Genomic DNA, 23446 nt, shown 5'->3' on the forward strand with positions numbered 1-23446 from the left:
CCAAAAAAAAGAAGTAAAAAAAAACAGATGGCACAGGTGGACATTCATTCGTTTCAGTTCCCTATAAGCAGGGTCAACAACTTGAACTGGATCAACAGTTCAGTTCTTTTCTCCGCATTATTAGGAGCCACTCGAAACGAATGATTCGCAAGAAAAAAACAGACGACACATATAGACATTCATTCATTTCAGTTCCCTATAAGCAAAGCCAACACCTTGAACTGGATGAACAGTTCAGTTTTTTCTTTGCATTATTAGGAGTCGCCCAAAACGATGTGCCTTCGAAAGAAACAGACGACACAGGTGGACATTCGTTCACTTCGGTTCCCTATAAGCTGGGCCAACAACTTGAGCTGGATCGACAGTTCAGTTCTTTTGCCTAAATTGTAAGGAGTCACCAAAAACGAAGTGCTTCCCAAGAAGCAGACGACTCAGGTGTGCATTAGTTCATTTCAGTTCCTTACGAACAGGACCAGCAACTTGAACTGGATCAACAGTTCAGTTCTTTTTCGTGAATTATAAGGAGTCGTCCAAAACGAAGTGCTTTCGAATAAGCAGACGACACAGGTGGACATTCATTCATTTCAGTTCCCTATAAGCAAGGCTGACAACTTGAACTGCATGTACAGTTCAGTTCTTTTCCCTGTTAATAAGGAGTCACACAGAACGAAGTGCCTGCGATAAGTTCCCTGTGAAAGGGCTGACCATATTTCCTTGAGAAAAAATCTTGGAGGTGATATACAGATTTCTTATATATAATTTTATTTTTTTCCGCTGTTTTTTTATCCAATTAGAGAAAAATACGGGGAATTGCGATCACTCACACACACACACACACATAGAGAGAGAGAGAGAGAGATTTTAATCTTCGATTTCAGTAAAGTAATTCCATAACCCCCTCCCCCCCCCCCCCATCCCTCACATCTTGCCGCTCGGCGGCTAGGCAAGCTGCTGGATGCCAGGCTGCAAGACGAGCTCTCTCTAAAGTAAATTTACAGATGGCAAAAACAAAAAAATGGTGAGAATTTTCCCGGGACCTAGGGCCATAGCCCTGCCAGTCCTGCCGTTGTGCGGGCCGCGAATAGTTGTTCAAATAAGCTAAGTTGGAAGCACGAGAAAAAAAAAACAGGACATTTTTATAAGAAAAATTGGGATGGCTAAAATTACGGGAAAATAATTATGGGAATGTTTCAGGAAATACGGGACGGGACTTATGGTGAGTTTAGTTGAGGGAATGAATTCGCTTTGTAAGAACAAATCAAACTTCTCCCTCCCTTTTCGCCTTTGGTGCGTAAGAATGCGCTTCAAAGTGAAAGAACAACTTTTCTAAATTGCATATGGCGATAGACCTGAGTTGCGCTCGGTTTGAAAGAAAGAAAAGGCGCTGTGTAAGGGCCCTTTGCTGCTGCCGAAATCTCTGCTTAAACAAAGATTGACTCTGATAGCAAATTTATTAGGTTATGGTTCATACCATAGTTTCCCAACCTTTTTTGTCCCATCTCGTCCCCTTCTGCAGAAATTTTTATCTCCCATCGCGCACAACGCAATCTGACCCATAGGACCGTATGTTACAGGGGCGTAGCCAGAAATTTCTTTCGGGGGGGGGGGACCAAAGTGACAGAACAATGGATTTGGCCATCTTTTTCCCTTTTTCCGGTCATTTTCTCACATTTCGGGGGGGGGGGGGAGCAGCAGACACCCAAGTCCCCCCCCCTCGCTACGCCCTTGCTATGTTATACCCATAGCTTCTACCGCCCCCTGGAACATTCCGTCTCCCCCAAGGGGGCGTTAACGCCCACTTTGGAAATCACTAGTTTATGCCATAGTTTTCCAAAGTTTTTGTTCCATCGCCCAATGTTCAGAATTTTTTTTGTCTCTCATTGCCCGTACTGAAGCGAACCCATAGGATCCTATGTTAAACTTGTAGCTTCCATCGCCCACTTTGGAAAACACTGATTTATACTGTTTGTGCTGCCATCTACTCTCGAAATATGAAGTGGCTCATGTTTGCTCTCTCTCTCTCTCTCTCTCTCTCTGTCTCTGATAGGGTTACCAACCGTCCTCCTTTTTTATATCATTTACAGCGTCCTTCTACGTTATGGAAAATCTCCCCTTTTGTCCTTATTTTCAGGTTTCCGGAATTATTCTCATTTTACAATTATTGAAATTTTTTTCCGCTTTGAAACACAGATTTCTTTATCTATATAACCCCACACGCATTTACCACAATCGTTGTGATTCCAATAATCTTTTTTGTTTTAGAGTTAGGGAAAAATAGACTGACCATATTTCCTCGACAGAAATACGGGACATTGGGATTCCAAATACGGGGAAATACGGGACATCGCCAATTATCGCCAAAAATGACGCCAAAACCGAACAAAGTCGCCAAATATTGTTTAAATAACGGAGAAATCACAATGGCGGGAAATGCAGCATTACTGCTAATTGCAGTGGATTAAAATGAATTCCACGAAAAAAATTTTTCACTAAGACAAATATGGGAGATTCATATACCCATTTATAGTTGTAGTTATCATAATATAATTTATAAGTTGAAAATAATTTCAATCTTTGACTTCAATAAAGAATAAAAATTCAAGTAGGCTTCATGCAAAATACGGGAAAAACCGGGACACTTTTGCTAAAAAGTCGGGACAGCCAAAAAAACAGCAAATACCGGGACTGTCCCGGGAAATACGGGACGTATGGTCACCCTAGGGGGAAATTATTGTTGTGGCCGGTTTCATTGATCGAAACGGTGGCGCCATCTATTGTGAAAATTGGAGTAAGTAATGTCAATAAGGGTACCCAGAACCAGAATAAAAATTTTAAGGGGATGCCTGGCCCTTGTGCGGGCCATATATTCCCCATAAGGGCTGGGGGGCCCATCGCGTCCCCCTGGTGAAGAGAAAGACAAGAGAGTAATGCATGTGTTTTTGTATGTAGTGAGTGTATGTGGGTGGAAAAGTGGTCCTTTTTTTTTTTTTATTTGCAATCTGCCTTGGATGACGATATTTCCCTCTTTCATCAGGGTCGTAGTCAACAATGGCCCGTATGTGGGCGTGTTCGGAATATGAAGCGTTTCTTGCCCCGCAGAGGGCGACTGCACCGTCAGCACAAAGTGCCAAGATGCCGCTCCGTGGGGAAGGAAAATCGTTAATGTAAAGCAAAAACAATTGTGGGCCGAGGACGCTTCCCTGGGGGACCGAGGCAGTGATGTTACGTTTAGAAGAAAGGGTATCGTTTTGTTTCACTTGAAAGGTGCGTTGGGTGAGGTAGCGAAAAAAGAAGATGATGAAGTACGGTGGGAAATTCAGATTAATCAGTTTGTAGAGAAGCGTGGCGAAATTACATTTGTCGAATGCTTTTTATATGTCGCAGAAAAGTGCGGCCACTGAGTCGTTGTAATTAAAGGCGTTTGTTATGTATTCGGTTACCCGAAGCAGTTGCGTAACACATGAGTGCTCCGTGCGAAAACCGTGTTGTTCCGGTCGAAGAATATTGTGTTGGACGTTGTATTCGTGAAGGCGGCTCGCAACGATTTTTTCAAAGAGCTTGGAGAGGCAAGGGAGAAGGCTGATCGGTCGAAATGACTGGGGGCGAAGGGGGGGTCGGCTCCCTTTTTGGGAATTGCTTTGACGATTGCGTGCTTCCAGGGGGGAAGAGAAATAGCTGGTGGCGAGGCAGCAATTAAATATGTTGGTGATTGATGAGAGAATGTTTGGGGGGGAAGTGATTTAATTGCCCTGTTTCCAATTCCATCGATTACCGGTGATTTTTTGGGGGCGAGCTTCTTTATGTACTGTATTATTTCTTCGGTGTTTGTGCGGGACATATGGTCAGTGTTGTGTTGCAGGTGGTGATGTATGTAGGCGGAGCATCTCTGCCGATTATTGCATCATCGTCAAAAATTAATGTGTTGTCCTTTTTAATTTTATTAATTCTGGGATTTTTCGGTTTGCAAATCCGCCATGCTTTCCATGAATTCCCGTTTTCAGATGTGGCATTGCTAATGAAATCCGTAAAACTGTTGTTTATGAATTCGTCGATTTCTTTTTTGAGCTGTTTCTGGAGACGGTTGGCGAGAAGTTTTGTCTGTGCCGCTGCCATTTTCTCCTGATCCTGTTTTTGAAGGCGATTTTTTTCTGGATATCGTGCGGGATTCCGAAACGTAGGTCGTTTCCGACAATTTCGGCTGTTGATTCTTGGAGTGCTGATTTAATTCGTTCGGTGATTTGTGTGACAGCTTGATCGATGATATTTGGTGATTGGTGATGGGGGCGACGGCTCGAGGGAGGGGGGGGGGGGTCCGAGGAAAGGTTTTTCCTGAAATTTACACCAGTCGATTTGTTTGACGATTCTTTTGGTCCTGGGAAGTAGGAGTTCTACTTCAAAGAAAACAGGATTGTGTGGTGAATTTAGCATTGGTGTTGTGTGTGTAGAGATCTCGTGCAGAAAATTTTTCGATATCCCGAAATCCAGAATATCACTCCGGTGTCCTGGGCAGTTTGGGAAAAGTGTGTCTTCGGTGGTTGAGTGTACCTGTAGGAAGTTTCTTAGGCAATATGTTCGGTGTCTTCTTCCTTCGATGTTAGATTGCTGGCTAAACCATAAATTACTCTTCGAGTTCCAGTCGCTCCCCACGAAAACGGGGGTGCGAACGTTGAAGAGTGAATCCAGGAGTTGTGTATCGATTTTTTTGTTTGGTGGCTTATATATGGGACAAATGTTGAATGATAAACGATGGACGTGGATGGTGATGGCTATTGCCTCCATCTCTGTGTGTGTGTGGGGGGGGGGGGAAGGGGGTGGGTTGGAGTCTTGTAGCGTCTGCGTGGAGCTCACGTAAGCTGTTTTGTATACCATTGCAATTCCAGGCCATCACGAGGAAAGGCCTGGGGGGGGGGCGACTGTTGTGTGAGCTATTGTTTAAGTGCGGATAAAAGTTCGATTAGGGCCGATATGGTGTCCTGTGAGAGTGAGGCCAGGTGGGTTGCGATTTTTTCGTGAATTGTATTTTTGGGGGCGGGGGGCGAGTGGTGGATGGGCGCCGGGTTTGGGTCGTTTTCGGTGGTTGGGTTGGAGGGGGGGGGAGTGAGTGGGCAGGAGAGTAGGCCGCGGGCCTTGGAGGAGAGGGGTCATTTTGGGGGCGATAGGAGTCAAATCAATTTTTTCCTGAGAGGTGTCGATTTCGCTGATGCCGCTTATATTTAGCCTAGGCGTCTGATATATGATTTCATATAAGCAAAGCTGGAATTTTTTACGATTATTAAGTGTTTCAAGTTCGATTTCCAGGTCCTTCTGGGTTTTTCGTTTCGTCTCCTTTGCGAAAGGGGGGGGGGGTGCGCCAGGCCTGATGGTGCTGTGTAGCTGTTCTTGTTTTTCGATGTCGTTGATAATTTTTTGGGGGCAGGTGGTTTGTTGAGTGTCTTCTTGTGTGATTGGGGGCGATTTGAGAGGTGATGTGCTTGGGCGAACTTCGATGGGGGCGGTACCCAGTACAAATTCGTCGTCGTTTTCGTCAGCGGGGGCGGCACCTGGGAGAGCAGGGAATTCAAAGGGGTTGGGGGCGATCAACGTGGGGGATATTTTGGGTAGAATTGGTCTACCTCGTGCGTTCAAAGCTTGGGGGCGATTTTTACATCCTGGGAAGGTGCTTGTGTGTTTCCCACCACAGAAGAAACATTTAAGAAAATTATTGTCACCTTTGTGTAAGCATCTAGCCGTTTCATGGCCTCCCGAGCAGAATGCACATAAAGGCATATTTTTACAATACGGGGCTGAGTGCCCCGGGGCCATACGCCGCCTGCATTGCAATGGTGAAGCCCCTCCTTTGAATCGTTCTGCATCGATGGGGGCGCCTTCAATTTCCGTAATGTTGGCGAAATTTTTATTTTCGATGTTAACCTCTACGAGGAAGAGTGGGTACAGTCGTCCGGTGGTATGATTTTTCATTGGCGAAATTTTAATTGTTTCGATGCTCTGGGTGCGGAGGGCAGCTTCGATCTCTGTCGTTTTCACGTTAGCGGGTAGCCCCCGTATTACGAACTTTAGTGTTGGTAATATGTATGTGTGATACTTGAATTGCTTGGAATCAAAGTATTTTGTGGCTGCACGATGGTCAAGTTCAGAGAAAGCTTGAAATACGATTGTGTTTAAGGTTGGTTTTGCTTCGGGGGCGAACGTGCAGAGGGTTCTGACAGTGGCGAAGTCCCGAAGCCAGTGTTCTCCCCATTTTGTGAGGATAACAGGTGGAATGTTAAACTTCTTCCTCCCTGCTGCTTGTGTTGTGGAGGGGGGGGGGTTGAAATTGGGGGCGACTGTGTTACATTCGATTGTTTTTTCTGTTTTTTGTAGGAAACAGTTTTGAAGCCTTCCTGCTCCGCTGGGGAGTAAGGAGATGGGGGCGAACTTTGTCGTGATGTACTTACAAAGGGGCTTTCAGGGGGGCGAGTGGGATCTTCTGTACTTTTTGGCAAGTTGTCGATTTTTGGCGGGATAGATGGTCTGTCTTGTGGGGGCGATTTGGGTGGATTGTCGATGCTACTTTGGGAAATATTATGTTGTAGAGGTTCTGTATTTTCGATTGAGTGGTCAGTTGAAGCATTTTGGGTGGAATCAGATGCATTATTGTTGCTCGAACTTGATGAATCTGTCGAGTTATTTGGACTGCTGGATGAATGGTCAGTGGTAATATTCGATGATTCTTTGCTTGTGTTGATTTCACGGGGGGGTGGTATCCGTGAGTGAGAGATGAAGTTTAAAGCCGGTACTTTCTTCTTCACTGCAAGTGCTTTCTGAGGGGGCGTCAACGTTGGGGGGGGGGTGTCTGTCACGTTTTGGGGGCGACGCTTCTTTTTCCTTTCCGGGGTTCTGTCCGCAGAAAGTGGGGGGGGGGGAGGTTCCCTGGTTGATAGGGGTCGAGGTTTTTTGCACTCGGAACACTTTCGATTTGTGATGGACACATATATGCTGCTGGAAGAAATCCAGAAAATCCCTTGTTTCGATTATGAAGGAATCTATTATCGATTTTTCTGTATCATCGATAGTAACGATTGTAGAAATGTGATTTACACTTTCAAGGCGATTGCTTAATTCAAGCATAGCTAATTACAAGTGATTCAAGCTTTGAATCAATAATGCAGCTGTCGTGCTGAAATGATGGTGCGTCATTTATGACTTTTTCTTTCGATTGCATCCATGGAAGGAGAACCTTCAAGAAGGCGAGCTTGTCGTAATTTTCATGGCTTTCGATTAGTTGCCTAAGGATGACGTCATCCTTGACCGAGGCAAACAAAAAGCCACTTACCTGTAGACAGGTATCCAATAGATATCCATTGGAGGCGGATTAGGGGGGGGGGTGTAAAAGAAACAGTCACTGAAAAAAGTGGGGGGGGGGGAGACGTGCACAGTGGAAGATCTGCGGCTAGCGCACCGGAGAGCCTCGCGTACAAGGTCGCTGCGGCGGTCCCGAGCATGTGACACCAGCCTTATTTCTCACTACTGGTGAAGAGTGCTTCGATCTCTTTTGCCGCGTGTTCAAAATTGATTATAATAAATCCGGCCTGACTGTGGCCTAGGTCCCCGGGTTCTACTCCCTTGGCCGGGTTGAGGTATCCTTCTCACCCGGTCCCCTACGGGAGAACGATGGCCAAGCCTACAATGTCTGTCGGAGCTGTAACGAACGTGACTTCTTTCGTCGGTGTCTCATGCGAGAATGAAAATATGTGTTGAAATTTCAATGTGTTCCAATAAGGGTATATCCCGCAAAAAGATCAAGGCGTAGGGGCCCTACTCCAGGATGTGGGAGCCATGGAGTGATCGAATGCACAGTTTCCCGAACTTTTTGTTAAATCGTCCCCTTCTTCAGAAATTTTTTTTCTCTCAAGCGAACCCATAGGACCCTATGTTATACCCGTAGCTTCTATCGCCCCCTGGACAATTCCATTGCCCACCAGAGGGAAATAATGCCCACTTCATTCATTACAATTCCCGCTCTATGAGTTGAGGGGGAAAACTCATAGTTTAAGAAATTGATTTCAGATGGCAGCACTACACATAACAAGCATTACACAGAAACAAACTTCACGGAAGGTTCGCTATACACACACACACATTCCAACATGTACCAATTCGTTAGAGGTTCCGCAGAGAAATATGGACGAGGTGCATGTCTTGTATAGTAGTAGTAATATTGCCCACTTTGGGCAACACTGATCTAATGTATATGTATATATAATATGTGAATTGATGTCGTCATCATTACCCCTTGCCCCCCCCCCCCAATCATCTAAGTTCTGCATAGTCGATCTAGCTATGCATAGGTGTACGCAAGGTTTTCGCAAGGGGGTACTGGAGGTTACTTTTTTCTGCAAAATATCACTGGATCTCGGCTCGGGGGGGGGGGGGGCGTTAGGGCCCTATTTTGGTCGCTCACTGACCTAGTTTCGACGCTGCCTGGGTCACTCTTTTTAATCATTCACATGCTTGCCCACACTCAAGATCACTCTTTTGGTCATTCGCATGATTCACGCTTTTTGATCGCTCATGGATCTGGTCCATTGCTCTCTAGGTCACTCTTTTCGCGTCACTCACATACTTACAAGCACTTTACGTCACTCGCTTGGTCACTTACTGACCTAGTCCCTTCGCTTCCTGAGCAAATGCGGACCTGCGGTGGTCTATACAAATTTTGTGCCGCCCTTCTCTCATTCTACTAATTTCCTCGACCACTAATTCCTGAAATCTGCCACCCCTGCGAACTTGCTGCTCTGGGATATAGCCCGCCAAGCACCCCTCCCCCGCAAATACACCACTGCCTGGATCAGTACAGCAAATAGATGCTTGATCAGCCGGGACAAGCACGCATTTCGCGCCTCCTTGTAATGTTGAAGGAGAGGTTAAAGGGTGAAATTTGGTTCGGCACCCGGGCACCAGACCCACCTGCTTCCCTCTAGTTGCGGCCCTGGCCCAGATCATGCCTTTAACACTAGTTTACTGCTATTTGTATGGTCATTCTGACCGCATACGAAACTTCGATCGCTATTTGCAACTTAATTTTTCAAAATTTGACAATTTCCCTCCATGATTTGTTCTTTATTTCGTCGAAAAGAATTCTAAGCTGCTGACAGGGGGGAGGGGGGGGGGGTCAGTGTTTTGCTGACTTTTGCTGACAAGGGGGGGGGGTGTCAAAAATGGCTGAAAATCTGCTTACGTAATACATGAATGGCCCCTTAAAGCGGGTAAAAGCAGTTTTGAGCCGGTGGAAGCAGGTAGGTGGAAGCACGGGTCTAGGTCAATTCGTCGCGCTCAACTTGTCGCGTGACAATTCGTCGCAATCAATTTGTCGCAGCGTCAATTCGTCGTGCTACAAACTCGTCGCGGTACAAATTTGTCGCAGAGTCAGTACGTCAATCAAATAAATTTTCAAAATTCAGTTTTCATGGTATTCATGCCACACTTCCCGCTTTCTGGCGGGATCTCCATTTCTCGCAGAGAGGGGCGTTGGGGGAACACATGAAGATAAGTTATGATAAAATAAATTTTCAAAATTAAATTTTCACCGTATAAGCCGTACTCCCGCTTTCTGGTAGGATCTCCATTTCTCGCTGCGAGGGGCGTTGGGCGAACACACCAAGATGATAAATTACGATAAAATAAATTTTCAAAATTAAATTTTCACCGTATAAGCCGCACTCCCGCTTTCTGGCGGGATCTCCATTTCCCGCAGCGAGGGGTGTTGCGGGAACACACCAAGATGATAAATTAGGATCAATGCCCATCCCAAAGCACAATTTGCCTAAGGGGTCATTCAAGTATTACGTCAGGATCGGGGAGGGAGTTTCGGATTTGTTGACTTTTGATGGCGGGGGAAGGGGGAGTTTGAAAGTCGCTTACGTCATCAACCATCCCTTTTGGAAGATATGAAATATTCTAAGCTGCTGGTGAAATTTTGCTGACAGGGGAGGGGATGGGGGTCAGTGTTTTGCTGATTTTTGCTGACAAGGGGGGCGGGTCAAAAATGGCTGAAAATCTGCTTACGTAATACTTGAATGGCCCTAATTCACTATTGAATATGTATCTGCCATGTAGAGAATACATCTTTGAGGAATTTTTTACCGACAATATATCTAAGGCCAGCATTACACTATGAAAGTGTTCTAAAAGTCCTTTTATAAAACTTGAAAAATTCAACCAATAAGATTATCGGTTGCATTTGCTCGAATGTAACCTATGAACTTTATTGGTTGGATTTTTTGAGTTTTTAACTTGAGCAACTTATCCGGTGCAAATAAAATTTTGAAAATGTATGTGATCGCAATTTATCATCTCGGTGTGCGCCCCAACTCCCCTCGCTACGAGTAATGGAAATCTCGAGAGAAAGCGACAAGTGTGGCTTATCCGGTGAAAATGAAATATTAATTAAATTAAATTATTAATTATTTCAGGTTCTTGTGGAGATACTGTAGTGGTTAATGTTGGTGGGAGTCTCGATTCCACATGGGACAGATACAAGTTTACACTTAAAGAGAGCCTCCGCTGTACTGTAGTTTGGGGAATATCATAAACACCGACATTTTTTTACAGAATTTTAAAATTTTATCATAGAAAAAATGATTTTTTTAACATTTACAATAATTGAATAATAAAACATTAATATCAATTGCAATTTTAATTTCGATGATTTTTTTCGAAATGAAAAAAAAAAAAAATTTAGTAAACTGTGTGCATTTCTTGATGGAAAAAAACTTTTCTTCATGTTTATTTTTTCACGTATGAGACAAAAACCTACATACAGATCGCGTGACGAGTTCACTCTGCGATAAATTGACGTCCCGACGAATTGGTTACACGACAAATTGGCACTGCGACGAATTTGCATCGCGACGAATTGGTACTGCGACGAATTGGCACTGCGATGAATTTGCACCGCGACGAATTGGCTCTGCGACGAATTTGTATCGCGAAGAATTGGCTCTGCGACGAATTTGTACCGTGACGAATTGGTACTGCGACGAATTGGCTCTGCGACGAATTTGTACCGCGACGAATTGGCTCTGCGACGAATTTGTACCGCGACGAATTGGCTCTGCGACGAATTTGTACCGCGACGAATTGGCTCTGCGACGAATTTGTATCGCGACGAATTGGCTCTGCGACGAATTTGTATCGCGACGAATTGGCTCTGCGACGAATTTGTATCGCGACGAATTGGCTCTGCGACGAATTGGCACTGCGACAAATTGATGCGCGACGAGTTGAGCGCGACAAGTTGAGTGCGACAAACTAACCGGTTACGGTGGAAGCACTATGGCTGCCCCAATGCGTTTTCACGATCTTTGTCTTCAGTCGCGAGAAGCGGTTCGCTATGGAAGGGGGTGCGTCCATAGTTAGCGGTGATTCTGCGAAGCATTTCGCGGCTTGGACGTAATGTTGGGAGAAGACATGAGAACGAATCAAATGAACTCGGATGAGAAAATAAATTCAAAGCATTATTTATTCTAGATACTGTTGTACAGTGCAATGTCCGTGGATTGCGTGAATTACTATATATATAGTCAGCAAGAAACGTGTTAATATTATGCATTTTTTCCGATCATCCGCAAGAGCTCTGGTCGACCTTCAGGTCGAACATTGGATTATCGAACTCCAGGAGCTTCCTCTGTTCACTAAGTTTCTTCCATATATCTTCAGGTAGTGTCCTCTCTCTCGATAAGATCCACATGGTCTCTGTTTTGGAACATGAAAAAATATGCACTGTTATGATGTAAATTATAAAATACCATATGAAAATCGAATGAAGTCCACTGTTTCCATTGTAATTTTGCAATAGAACCCGGGGGTCGCTAATGAATTTTTTTTGGTCAGTGCCAAGTTAACATGCAAACAGTTATTTCCCCTCCGTAATTGCCTGTGACTCGAAGGAAGAAATTTCCCTGTCGTTCCTCATGATGTAAACAACGTTGCCATGATTTGGCGATTCCTGAAGTGGGAGTAATGCATGTTTTCCCTAAATAGGGAGGGGGTGTTGCTACCCTGGGTTACATTAGAAGGGTAAATTCCATTTCACGGGTTCCATCGTAATATTCAGAAGGGGGGGGGGGGGAGGCTCTCCTCTCACGAGAACTTTCTCTTTCAAACCGAAAACAACTCCGGTCTATTCTCCATGGGCAAATTACTACCTCGTACAAAATTGGTTATTGTGATGACCCTCGAGAACTCTACTGTATGCGTGCATATCATATACGGAATAACCACTGTCCTCCTGACTGTTCAAAGAAAATCTCCAGTTCATCGTCATGGAGGCAATTCACAAGATTTTAAAAACCTAGAGCTGAGTTCCGTTAGACTTGTGAAACCTATCAGTTAAGACAAAAATAATGTGATGTCGGAAAACCAGCACAAGTTCGGGAAGAGGAAGTCACGTGTAACCAAACGTCTTTGGTTCTATGATCACGTGACTTTAAGGCCTTGGGAAAGAGAAAAAACGTCAATATTGTTTATCTTGATTGCCAGAAGGCATTCGATCGGGTCCATCATAGTATACTCTTGAAGCGTTTACTTGGGATTGGGGGCCGTGGTTGCGAGATAGGACACGGCGGTTTATGGTGAACGGGGAATTTTCTGATTGGACGGGTGTTAAAAATGGAATCCCTCAAGGAAGTCCATCCTTTGGAATGGGTCCTTGTGCCCATTCTTTTTTCACTTTTTATCGATAAGCTCGATCAGGGCATGGGTTGGCTCGATGGGATCGTGAGCAAAAATTCGCAGATGATGTGAAGCTTGTTATGGGGGTAGTTAGGAATCAAAACGGAAGGGAGTGACTCCAGACGAACTCGAAAGTGATTGCAGAATGGGCTAACGATTGCAGCATGACATTTAGCGTTGAAAAAAGGATGGTCACTAATTTTGGTTCAAACAATCCACGTTTCACTTACGAGTTGAATGGTATCACTATTCCAGACGCAACTAAATTAACCGACTTGGGAATTGTCATTGACTTGCGGCTTAGGTTTTCTTAACATTGTTCGGCAGTGGTAGAAAAAAAAAGCGTACTTTCAAGTACAAAATGCTTGGTTACAGTCTTAAAAGAAGAGCCACGAATGCTCTTGTTGGCGTACAATTCAATTCTTTTGATTCACACAATTTAAGAGAGCCTTGATTTCTTGAATATGTTCAGATAAAGGGAGCGCATTTGTCGGGGGAGGGGGATATGATTGAAGTGTTCAAAATTTTCAATGGGATGGATAGAATGGACCATGAGTTAATAATACACCGGCAATCGACTGAGATTCGACACCATTATCGATTGCTAAGGGACCATTCTCGTGATGTCGCAGAGAGTTTTCTCTCCTATAGCGTTGTGAATAAACGGAATAGCTTAATATAGCTATGGGAGTCGTGAATTCTAACACAATTGTGAGACGTTCAAAAAGAAATACGATAAACATATTGGGACAAATCGAGAAGATATCCATACTTAGATAGGACAACCTAATTTTTTTATGGGCAGTGTATAATATCTTACCCATAATTATTAGTTTCTATTACTCTTATTCAGTTGCTGTAGTTTTGATGTAGTTTAGATATCGACATTCATATTTTTTATGAGCATCTTTTTTTCAACCAACTTGTTGGGCAATTTGTCTGTTGTTGCCTTTGTAAACAGTATAATACTATACCGGGAATAGAAAGTGGGGGGTTTCCAACCATCACCTCCTAGAGATAGAAGGTCTCTACAGTGTTTGCCATAAACATCATGCAGACTACCTAGCAAGTTTGCCACACAGCATCGTATTTCGTTTCTTCTTATTTTGGCGTCGAATCTTCCTGATTGCCTCACAAAAGCCGCATAGTGATTGGATGTGGGGCATAGAAATCGCCAATTCTGAGCTCGATCATTTCTTTTCCTCACAACATTGATACTAGCACGAGCAGGGAATTTTTTTTCCCTGAATATTCTGAGGGAAAATAGACTACTTACTGACGTCACAGGCAGAGTGCGGAGGCCTTCTATCTCTAGGAGGTGATGTTCCAACGCGCGATATTCGGAGCTCTCTTTGTTTGGAAAGAGAGCTCCGAACTTGGGACATTAAAGAGGATTTAATTTCGGATTCGATATAGATGCTGGAACCATACTTACCGAACACTGCGTAGTCAATCGGTTGGCAGGAATAGAGCACGGCGAACTTCTCATAGTCCGTTTCGAGGACGGACAGTAAACCTATGGCGAAAACTGGAGGGGAAAAAAACTGTATGAAAAAAAAACTCATCTTTGACGGGAAACATCAGAGCAATTCACTGTGTAAACTCCATAGCTTATTCCTAAACCCAAATTAAGGAAAAGGATGAAATTTCTCCATGCGCCGACATTTATGCACTGAAGAATGAAAGGAGAAATAAAAACCCATCCCTCCTGGTCACGGCAACAAAATTTCGAAAAATTCAAGTGGCAACACTCACTTAAAAGCATCGCAAAGTGACCATGAATGGCGTTGGAACGGTACCTATAGCACTGTAAACATCGGTGTAGAAGACACCAAAGTAGCACACCAAAGGGGTTTGGCTCGCTAACCCCCCGATGGGGGACTTCCTGCTACAGTGATGTGATTTACATTGGTTGTTTCTTTCCTTTTCTTTTTTCTTTCAAACCGAGGTCTGCCGAACGCAACTCAGATCTATCGCCGTCTATGGGCCTAGTGAGTTGTGCCGGAAGTGTAAGTGTGTGTACCTAACAGTCCGAGTGCGTATCTAGTGTTGTGTCTGATTTTTCAGTGCTACTGAACCAGACATGCACCTTTTCCATATTCCTCTGCGGAACTTCTAACGAATTGGTACATGTTGGAATGTGTGTGCGTGCGTGTAGTAAACCTTCTGTGAAGTTTATGTGTAGTATTTGTTATGTGTAGTGCTGCCATCTGCCATCAATTTTCTCCAACTACGCACGAAGTGTAAAGATTGATTAGTGTACCGTTTGTAGGTCTGTTGCTGTCTGTGGCGAGACTTTTTGAAGGGGAGATCTTCTCGCATTCGCTCCTCGAAGTTGGGAGCCAGAGAAAACCAACTTCAGCCGACCACCACTTAGATCGACATGGGGGTTCTGAGTGGTGGCTTCAAGAATCAGTGCAACACCAAGAAGTGCAAATTCAGATCATCCTTCTCATTTGGCTTCTTGAAATAACAGAACAAGTAAGGCTGAAATTGGTATTAAAAAGAAACGACTTGGGGTGATAGAAAACGGGAGAAGAAGAGCGCAATCGCTTTTTTCAGGGCTACTTTAGCTCAATTTATAAATGAATGACTCGTGAAAGAGGTGATAATGAAATCTTCTGTAATTTGGGACGACTGTTCGACTTTTAGGAGGTCTTTCATGACCCAACCGTAAAGACAACACTGTTTAGCAGTTTCTCAATTTTGTACTGAGTGCAACCTTGTGTAAGTCTTTTATCAGGATGGAATGTAACCTTACCCCGGAGAGGCAATGCCAAGTCTCGTCTCGAGGTGGATGGACTATGTCCCGGTATGCACGAACGAGACTATGAGCAAATCTCCATGAAATTCGGACCCAAGGGAAAAAACAAAACAAAAACGCAACAGTATGATAATCGTATTACCTTCTGGAAAGCTGTAGATTATCTGCTGAGGATTTCCCTGGTTCAGAGAGTAAATTCCTTGACTTTGCAGGGTAGCACCGGTTCTGGAAATAGGGAAAGGACAAGAAAAACAAAACACAAGCAAATTCAATTTGGAAACTTTGCCATCATATGGATGTCTTTGTGAAATTGCCAACCGTTCAACAAACTACCGTTGTCCGATTTTTGGCCAATTTGCGAAATCGGTAGACTTCGGAAGTTGGTCTTTACGTCGTACTCTTGGTAATCCGGCATATATCAGACCAGGATGTGCCGGATGTGGGACATCCTGGTCTATTTGGATTAGTGGGAGTTTATTGGAAAGATAATTAAAAAAAAAAAACTTCTACGCAAAGACATACTTTGGCATGTTTTCCTCTTCTATGCTCGAAGACATCTTGCATAAAAACGCTGGATTACTGGACCGGGCAGACCACAGGGGCGTAGCCAGAAATTTCGTTCGGGGGGGGGGGACCAAAGTGATACAATAGATTTCGCCATCTTTTTCCCTTTTTTCGCTCATTTTCTCACATTTCGGGGGGGGGGGGAACCAGCAGGGCCGTCTTAAGAGCAATATGGGCCCCCGTGCCAAATGATTTTTCTGAGGCCCTACCAGGCAAATTTTCGAAAATCTCAATCCCATTTTTGTGAGGCCCCCTTTTCTCTTGAGGCCCCGGGCCGTACCCGGGTAGGCCCATGCCTTAAGACGACACTGGGGACCAGACCCCCCCCCCTCCAAGTCCCTCCCCCCTCGCTACGCCCTTGCCAGACCAGCACATGCAGCGACATCTTAACGCATGGGAGACTCAAGAGAGGGGTTGGGCTCACAAAAATGAGAACTAATGCTATAGAACAAAATGCTCTTGAAATTTTCAAGAATTTGCTAGGTGTAGGGCCTCATAAAAATCATTTGGCCCGGAGGGTCTTTGATGCTCTTAAGACTGCTCTCACCGCACGGCCAGATTATATAGAATCGTTTTACCGAGATATATAATAGATGTCTTCGTCAAGCTGGATCCCCATCCCTTCACTACCAATGCTCCACTTCTGGCCAATTTGCGAAATCGACAGACTTTGTACATTGGCCACGACATCGTGTTCAGTTTTGCCAAGACATAGATGTCTTCGTTACGCCAGATCCCCACCCGCAGCTCTAAACAGCTCCGATCCACGTGAAAACTGGTTTTGAAGTTTGGCTAGCACAGCGCGAGTTATTTTAACGATAAACATTTTTGTGCAGTCAAAGCTGTTTTTGAAGTGAAACTTCTATAGCGATGTAGCACTGAAAGAGACATAAGAGTGGACGTTGGTGAGGGAGAGAAAATTCGTCACGAAAGAGTGAAACGCTTTCTTTTGCCCTTGGACTTGGGACGACTGTTCGACTTAAAATGTGTTCCGTAGAATAACTGATTGTGTGATAGTCTCGAGAAGCAGATGGGTTGTGGGGGAAGACTTAGGGTGGGGAGAGGGTAGTAGCGTCTATGGATCGGGGTACGGAGCAATGAATATCCTGAAGTACACGCGCGAAGCAAGCTACTCTCTCTCGTGAGCTATTCGCGTTATTAAATCTAATAAGGACGCAAATTTTCAACCGGTTCTGGTGCAGTCGATAGGGGTCACTCAAGTATTATACGTTAGCATCGATGGGGAAATGGGTTTTTGGACTTTCTGAATTTTGATGTCAGAATGGGGGGGGGGGGGGACGTTGGATGATGCTGACGTCATCAACCATCCTTTATAAAAATAGATATTAATGACATATTCAGGGTCCCCACATCCTGGAGCAGGGCCCCTAGGCTGGGATCTTTTGCGGACCCGCGACCAGACTTTCACGGGGGCCCCTTTATGATGAATTTACAGCGTGAAAAAGCAAAAAATTGTGAAAATTGTCCCGGGCCCCAGGGCTGGAGCCTTGTCAGCCCACCCCTTGTGGGGGTCATGGACATATTTACTGAGTGTGCCATAATTGAGAAAAACATTTCCCTAGATTGCGGGCACCTGAACTAATATTCCTCCTATTGATTAGTCCTCTGTAGAGCCACTTTAGTGATGTCTAAGTGTTCCGCTGATCTTTTAAATGACCTGGAAATGTGTCTGTGGATCATTTAAGTGCTTTAGAATTGCATCATGGGCCGCTTAAGTGCTCGGGAACTGTGCCGCACGTCACTCAAATGATCCGTGAATCTGTCGCGTATCGCTTAAGGAGAATGTGCCGCGGGTAGGGGGACGACATTTTTCTTACAAGGAGGAGGGGGGGGGGAGTCGGTTTTCACGGATCTTTGTTGACGGGGAAAGGTGGTCAAAAATGGCCGAAAATCTGCTGACGTAATACTTGAATGCCCTCCTTAGAGATAGGGCTCGCAATCCAGAGGTTACGGGTTCGATTCCGGCTCGTCACATCTGTCGCAACTTTTTTTTTTTCCTCTTTCATCTTTTTTCTTATGCGTCTCATTCCTGCACTAGACTTCAGTCCCGATAAAACGCCCTCCTGAATTACGGCCATTGGAGTACGCAGGGGAGGGTGGTTCACCCCCCCCCCCCGAGCCAAGATTATAGTGCTATTTTGCAGGTAAAACGTAAACCCCCCTCCCAGAAGGGAAAAAAATCTGAAACTCCCCTCGAGAGAAAATTCTGCGTACGCCTATGCGGCCAACCCCGATTATAGTCCGAAATGTTTAGTGAGCAAATCTGCCACACATGGATTATTACATCATCTAATTAAATTTAAAATTTCTAAATTCAATTTTAAATAATTAAATTCAATTGAGTTGAATCTAGTCCATGTGGTCAAACACTTAGAATTTTCACATCTATTCGCGCGAGATTTCTCGCGCAGATTTTTTTTTTTCCCTGCGCAGCTCAGCATCGCTTAGCGTGTTGGGTGCGGATCCAGCTTTGTATGAGAACGCAAAGTATGTTCATCGGGTTCTATAAGTGGCTAAATTAATAAAAACTCACCGCTGTTCGATGAACGTGGCAGTCACATTGATGGCGTCGTTATCATCATCGATGGCGTATGTTTCCGTGTGGCACTTGGTCGTTATGTTAGGACTTGGCGAGATTCTGGCGATCTCGTACCACTGGCCACCGAGCTGTAAAAAAGGAACACAATCGAAGCAACTTATCTGAACACATATTACGTTCTGGTAATGGCTGAAATCCTCGGGGGGGGGGGGGGGGGGAAGGGGAGCCGGAATCACCATGAGTGAGACATAGGCGGAGATAGACTTGGAAGTCTTGGGGGGCACAGTCATTATTGCTGGGGGGCACGATGATGATGATGTCAATTCATATATACATTAGATCCCTTGTGGACTGGCCACAGGGGCCCTGCACGTGAAGAAGACGGATAACTGTGTAGCCAGGCCATAAGGGCCCTACACGCAATGCAATGAATATCTGAGGAACTGTTGAGAATTGACATTACAACGAAACGGATGCGCCGTAAAGGCCAGTGTCGTGAAGCATCCAGAAGTCTGCACCAACTTTTGTGTGTAACTATTTATTGTTTTGACTTACAATGAAGCTCCGGAAGGAGCGGGATGGTTCTGGGGGCGGGAGAATTCGGTCGTGGGGAGTGATGTGGGCGGAGATGCAGGGCTATTGTTGGGTTGGGAATGTGAAGGAGGCAGGGTGACGAGAGAGTTGGTGAGGGGCGTCCTGGGGGGGGGGTGGCTTGGGGTGGCTTCGCTTGGCTGATACACCAGTAGATTTTCCCGGTACGTCTTATGACCACTGTGCTCAAATTGCAATAGCGATAGAGCCTGGACATGCTCGATTCATTCTGTATTCTGTATTCTATACATTAGATCAGCGGTTCTCAACCTTTTTTGACCTGTGGAGCCCTTTTCAGTATATAATTTCTATAGCGAAGTCCTGTTTGACTTGAAGAGACCTTTTTTGTACATAATTTTTATGGCAGAACCTTGTAGGCCTCTCTTATTCACTTATCTATCAAATTTACTGATTCATTTTATTTTCCTCGAGTCGCCGCGGAGCCCGTGGGAGTTTCACACGGAGCACCGGTTGAAAACCACTGCATTAGATCAGACGACTCCACCTTTTACCCTGGGGGGGGGCATTGCCCCCTACGCTCCCCCCCCCCCCTACGTACCTCTGCTCATGATGGGTGATTAGGAGTATCCGGCAGCGTCGTCTACATCTAATGAAAGGACACCACGTGACTCGGTGCAAACAAACACGATCCCCCATAGATTGTTATTTCTTTCATTACTTCCGGAGTAATTGCTTTAATCAATTCTGGAATTATTTCTTCCATTGATTTTCGAATTTTTCTTTCATTGATTTTGGAATTATCTTTTACTTCAATTCTGGAATTATCGCTTTCATTGATTTTGGAATTATCTTTTACTTCAATTCTGGAATTATCGCTTTCATTGATTTTGGAATTATCTTTTACTTCAATTCTGGAATTATCGCTTTCATTGATTTTGGAATTATCTTTTACTTCAATTCTGGAATTATCGCTTTCATTGATTTTGGAATTATCTTTTACTTCAATTCTGGAATTATCGCTTTCATTGATTTTGGAATTATCTTTTACTTCAATTCTGGAATTACCGCTTTCATTAATTTTGGAATTATCACTTCATTAATGCTGAAATTACTTCTTTCATCGATTTTGGAATTATCCCTTCCATTAATTCTATAATTTTTTCTTTCATTAATTTTGGAATTATCCCTTTTTCTTAATTCTGGAATTATTTCTTTCATTAAAACTAGAATTTTTCTTTCATTAAAACTAGAATTTTTCTTTCATTTATTCTCGAATCATCTTTCATTAATGCTGGAATTATCACTTTCATTTATTTGGAACTGAAATGATCTCTTTCATTAATTTGGAATTGAAATGATCTCTTTCATTAATTTGGAATTGAAATTATCACTTTCACACATTAATTTTGGAATTATCACTTTCATTAATTCTGGAATTATCACTTTCATTAATTCTGGAATTATCACTTTCATTAATTCTGGAATTATCACTTTCATTTATTTTTTAATTATCTTTCATTAATTTTGGAATTATCTTTCATTACTCTCATGAAAGGAATGCCACATTCGACTCATGAAAGGAACACATGTAAATGAAAAGAAACAGAAATGAATCGATCTTCCTGTTTTTGCTTCAAAAAATGCTTGATTAAAGCTCCGGAATTCCTTCAATGTAATTTATATGGGCCCATAGTTAATTTCAAAACATCCTAAACTACACTGCTCAAAACAATTGGGGGAGCACATGGTTTTAACAAAATTACGCAAAGATGTATACCGATAAGTAACATAAAATGAATCATCCGTAATTTAAAGCCTAGCAGGAAACGGAAGAAGAAAACTTCATATGCAAATTCATGACGTCAAAAACCAGAAAAAGGAGATAAGGGCAGAAATCGGGATGAGGGCAGAAACGTCTGTTTTACTGCCGTAACTGTGAAATTCGATTGCGCAGTATTATTTTTTGAGACAAGGTGACTTGAGGATGTCTCAACAACGTGATTTACCGGAATCCATGGCGTGGCGTGTTATAGGCAGACTGGAATCCGGGCAAACACAACGTAGTGTCGCGGACGCTGTTGGAGTCGCCAGAAGTGTTGTTGCAAGGCTGTGGAATCGATTCCAAGAAACAGGAAATGTTAGACGTCGACCAGGGCAAGGTCGGCGACCCGCCACTACAGCAACTGATGACCGGTATGTACGGTTAACAGCCCGTCGAAACAGAACATAGAATGCTACGGAGCTGTTGGATGGTTGGATGGTATGGGGTGGAATCAGAATAGGCGGACGTACGGACCTGCATATCATTCGGAATGGCACTTTGACGGCCCGAAGGTATGCAGACGAGATACAGCGACCTCATGTCATCCCTTACGCTGGAGCCATTGGAGATTCCTTTGTTTTCCAGGATGATAATGCCCGACCGCATAGAGCTCGTCTGGTGGAGAACATGCTTGAAGCTGAAACAATACATATGGAATGGCCAGCGTGCTCTCCTGACCTGAATCCAATCGAGCATGTTTGGGACATGCTCGGACGACGCATTGCTGCGCGACCAAGGCCGCCTGTTACTGTCCGAGACGCACTTCTTGAGGAGTGGAACAGTATTCCCCAAAGTCTGATCGATAACCTCATCGCATGCATGGCAAACAGGTATGCAGCAGTCTTAGCTGTTCGAGGAGACCACACGCCCTATTAAAACTCATGCATCATGTCTAAACAGTAACATGTAACCAAATTGTTGCCCTAAATCATCTTTTCACGTTTTTTCCATATTTTCAAAGAATTAAAGCTTAATTCCAAATTTTTTTACGTCTTTTTTCTGTATTGCGCATTGATACGCGTGTACTATCCATTGTATGCCAGTACGTTGCTGTCTCGCACGGATTTCTTCACTTTTTTGCTTGCTCCCCTAATTGTTTTGAGCAGTGTATATGGATTGATGCAATTGGATAATATAAGACATTACGGAGACATTAATTCTCATTTTCGTGCTTGAGAACATATAAATAAAAAGCTGAAATCAATGTGTTACTGCATGGATATCCACCTCAAAAGTGGGTCTAGCTCATTATTTTATATTTAATTTTCTAGGCTTTGTATCTTTAAGCGAACTCAATATTTCGAAAACCAAATATTCAATTCAATTTTTAAAATTATTGATGCGGCGGAAAACCCCACTAAATTTCCGCATTTCTACGCTAAAATCGGAAATTTTAACATTGATCTCTATGGCGGATCGTGTTTGTTTGCACCGAGTCACGTGATCTTCCGACGAAAGATGCTGGGGGGACACCATTCTATATATCCCGGGAGGCACAGAGCCTGGGTCGTGTCTGGTCTGTCGGGGGACACCATTCTCAGCACTGCCAAGGCGGATACCGCTGACGTCATGCTCCCTCCAGTAATATAAGCTCGATGGGGGCAGACGCATTGCGTTTTGTGTGTGTGTGTGTGTGTTAGCCAAATTTCTTAACAGAACTTACTTTTTTGAGGTCGACTGTATCGGTATTACTATCATTAGTAGCCCACCTTTGAGGGCAGAGGTTGACGAAAGGCAGCGACTGCACGGCGCATGCGAAGATGGCGACCAAAACTAGACTTGCTAAGAGCGACGGCATCTTGATCGGTCTAAATTGTGGAGACAGGTGTATACTATCGTTGTTATTTATACGCGTTTACGATACGAATGTGGGTGAATGACGTGTCATCAGGAATTGCGCCATCATTTGACACCACCGATCGGCAACATCTCCCAAAAGGTGTGTGATTTATGGATCGATTGTCTTCCTCGCGGAAACAGCAATCTGTATTTTATTTCCCAAAAAGATGTGGCGGCCCTACAACAAAACAAGGTGGTGAAACAATCGACGTGTCGCGACGTCGTGCTGTAGAGAATACAGGAAACGGGAAGGAATAATTGTTTATTATCAATCTGCAGTAAATATTGGAAACTTCTTATTGGAATGGAATATTGGCCACGATGAATAAGCGTTATTCACACGTGGCTCTCTTTTCCAAGGTTGGCAATGTATACGAAAGCTAACTCATATTACGCACACTCTCACATGCAATGCGGAACAAATTGTGTAACGTACGTTCTTTCCGTAAGGGGTATCCCCCGTTAGAATCTACTGCATGGGTATTGTACAGAGACAACATCTTATGAAATCTATTGAATTCGGACATTTGGGATTAAAAACCGGTAACCCCCATCTGGATGCAAATACTTTGCAGCTGAGACAGCCTCTTGCAAGGCCTCCCAAAATATATACCTGCCACCTGGGGAATTTTCG

The 23446-nt window shown here is 44.0% G+C and overlaps 1 protein-coding gene across 1 annotated transcript; it reads right to left on the reverse strand.

Annotated features, from left to right (window-relative positions):
- Positions 1–11481: 11481 nt before the first annotated feature.
- LOC149068029 (lazarillo protein-like) lies at positions 11482–22803 on the reverse strand. Its single transcript, XM_089251786.1, has 5 exons — positions 22637–22803; positions 18594–18727; positions 15618–15700; positions 14147–14239; positions 11482–11733 (listed from the first exon to the last, which is right to left on the reverse strand). The coding sequence occupies exons 1-5, from the start codon at positions 22769–22771 to the stop codon at positions 11600–11602; spliced, it is 579 nt and encodes a 192-aa protein (XP_089107912.1). The 5' UTR covers positions 22772–22803; the 3' UTR covers positions 11482–11599.
- Positions 22804–23446: the final 643 nt, after the last annotated feature.

The sequence above is a fragment of the Pholcus phalangioides genome, unplaced genomic scaffold (genome assembly GCF_987345545.1).
Source record: "Pholcus phalangioides strain wild (caught in Gottingen) unplaced genomic scaffold, Ppha-v1.0 ptg000027l_1, whole genome shotgun sequence".
Lineage (NCBI taxonomy): Eukaryota > Metazoa > Arthropoda > Arachnida > Araneae > Pholcidae > Pholcus > Pholcus phalangioides.

Excerpts from the sequence above, each read along its gene's own strand:
- LOC149068029 (XM_089251786.1), bottom strand. The coding sequence starts at position 22,771 with ATGCCGTCGCTCTTAGCAAGTCTAGTTTTGGTCGCCATCTTCGCATGC. Across the intron at positions 15,701-18,593 it reads GCCACGTTCATCGAACAGCG|AACCGGTGCTACCCTGCAAA; the intron begins GTGAGTTTTTAT and ends CCCTATTTCCAG. Across the intron at positions 14,240-15,617 it reads AATCTACAGCTTTCCAGAAG|TTTTCGCCATAGGTTTACTG; the intron begins GTAATACGATTA and ends TTTCCCCTCCAG.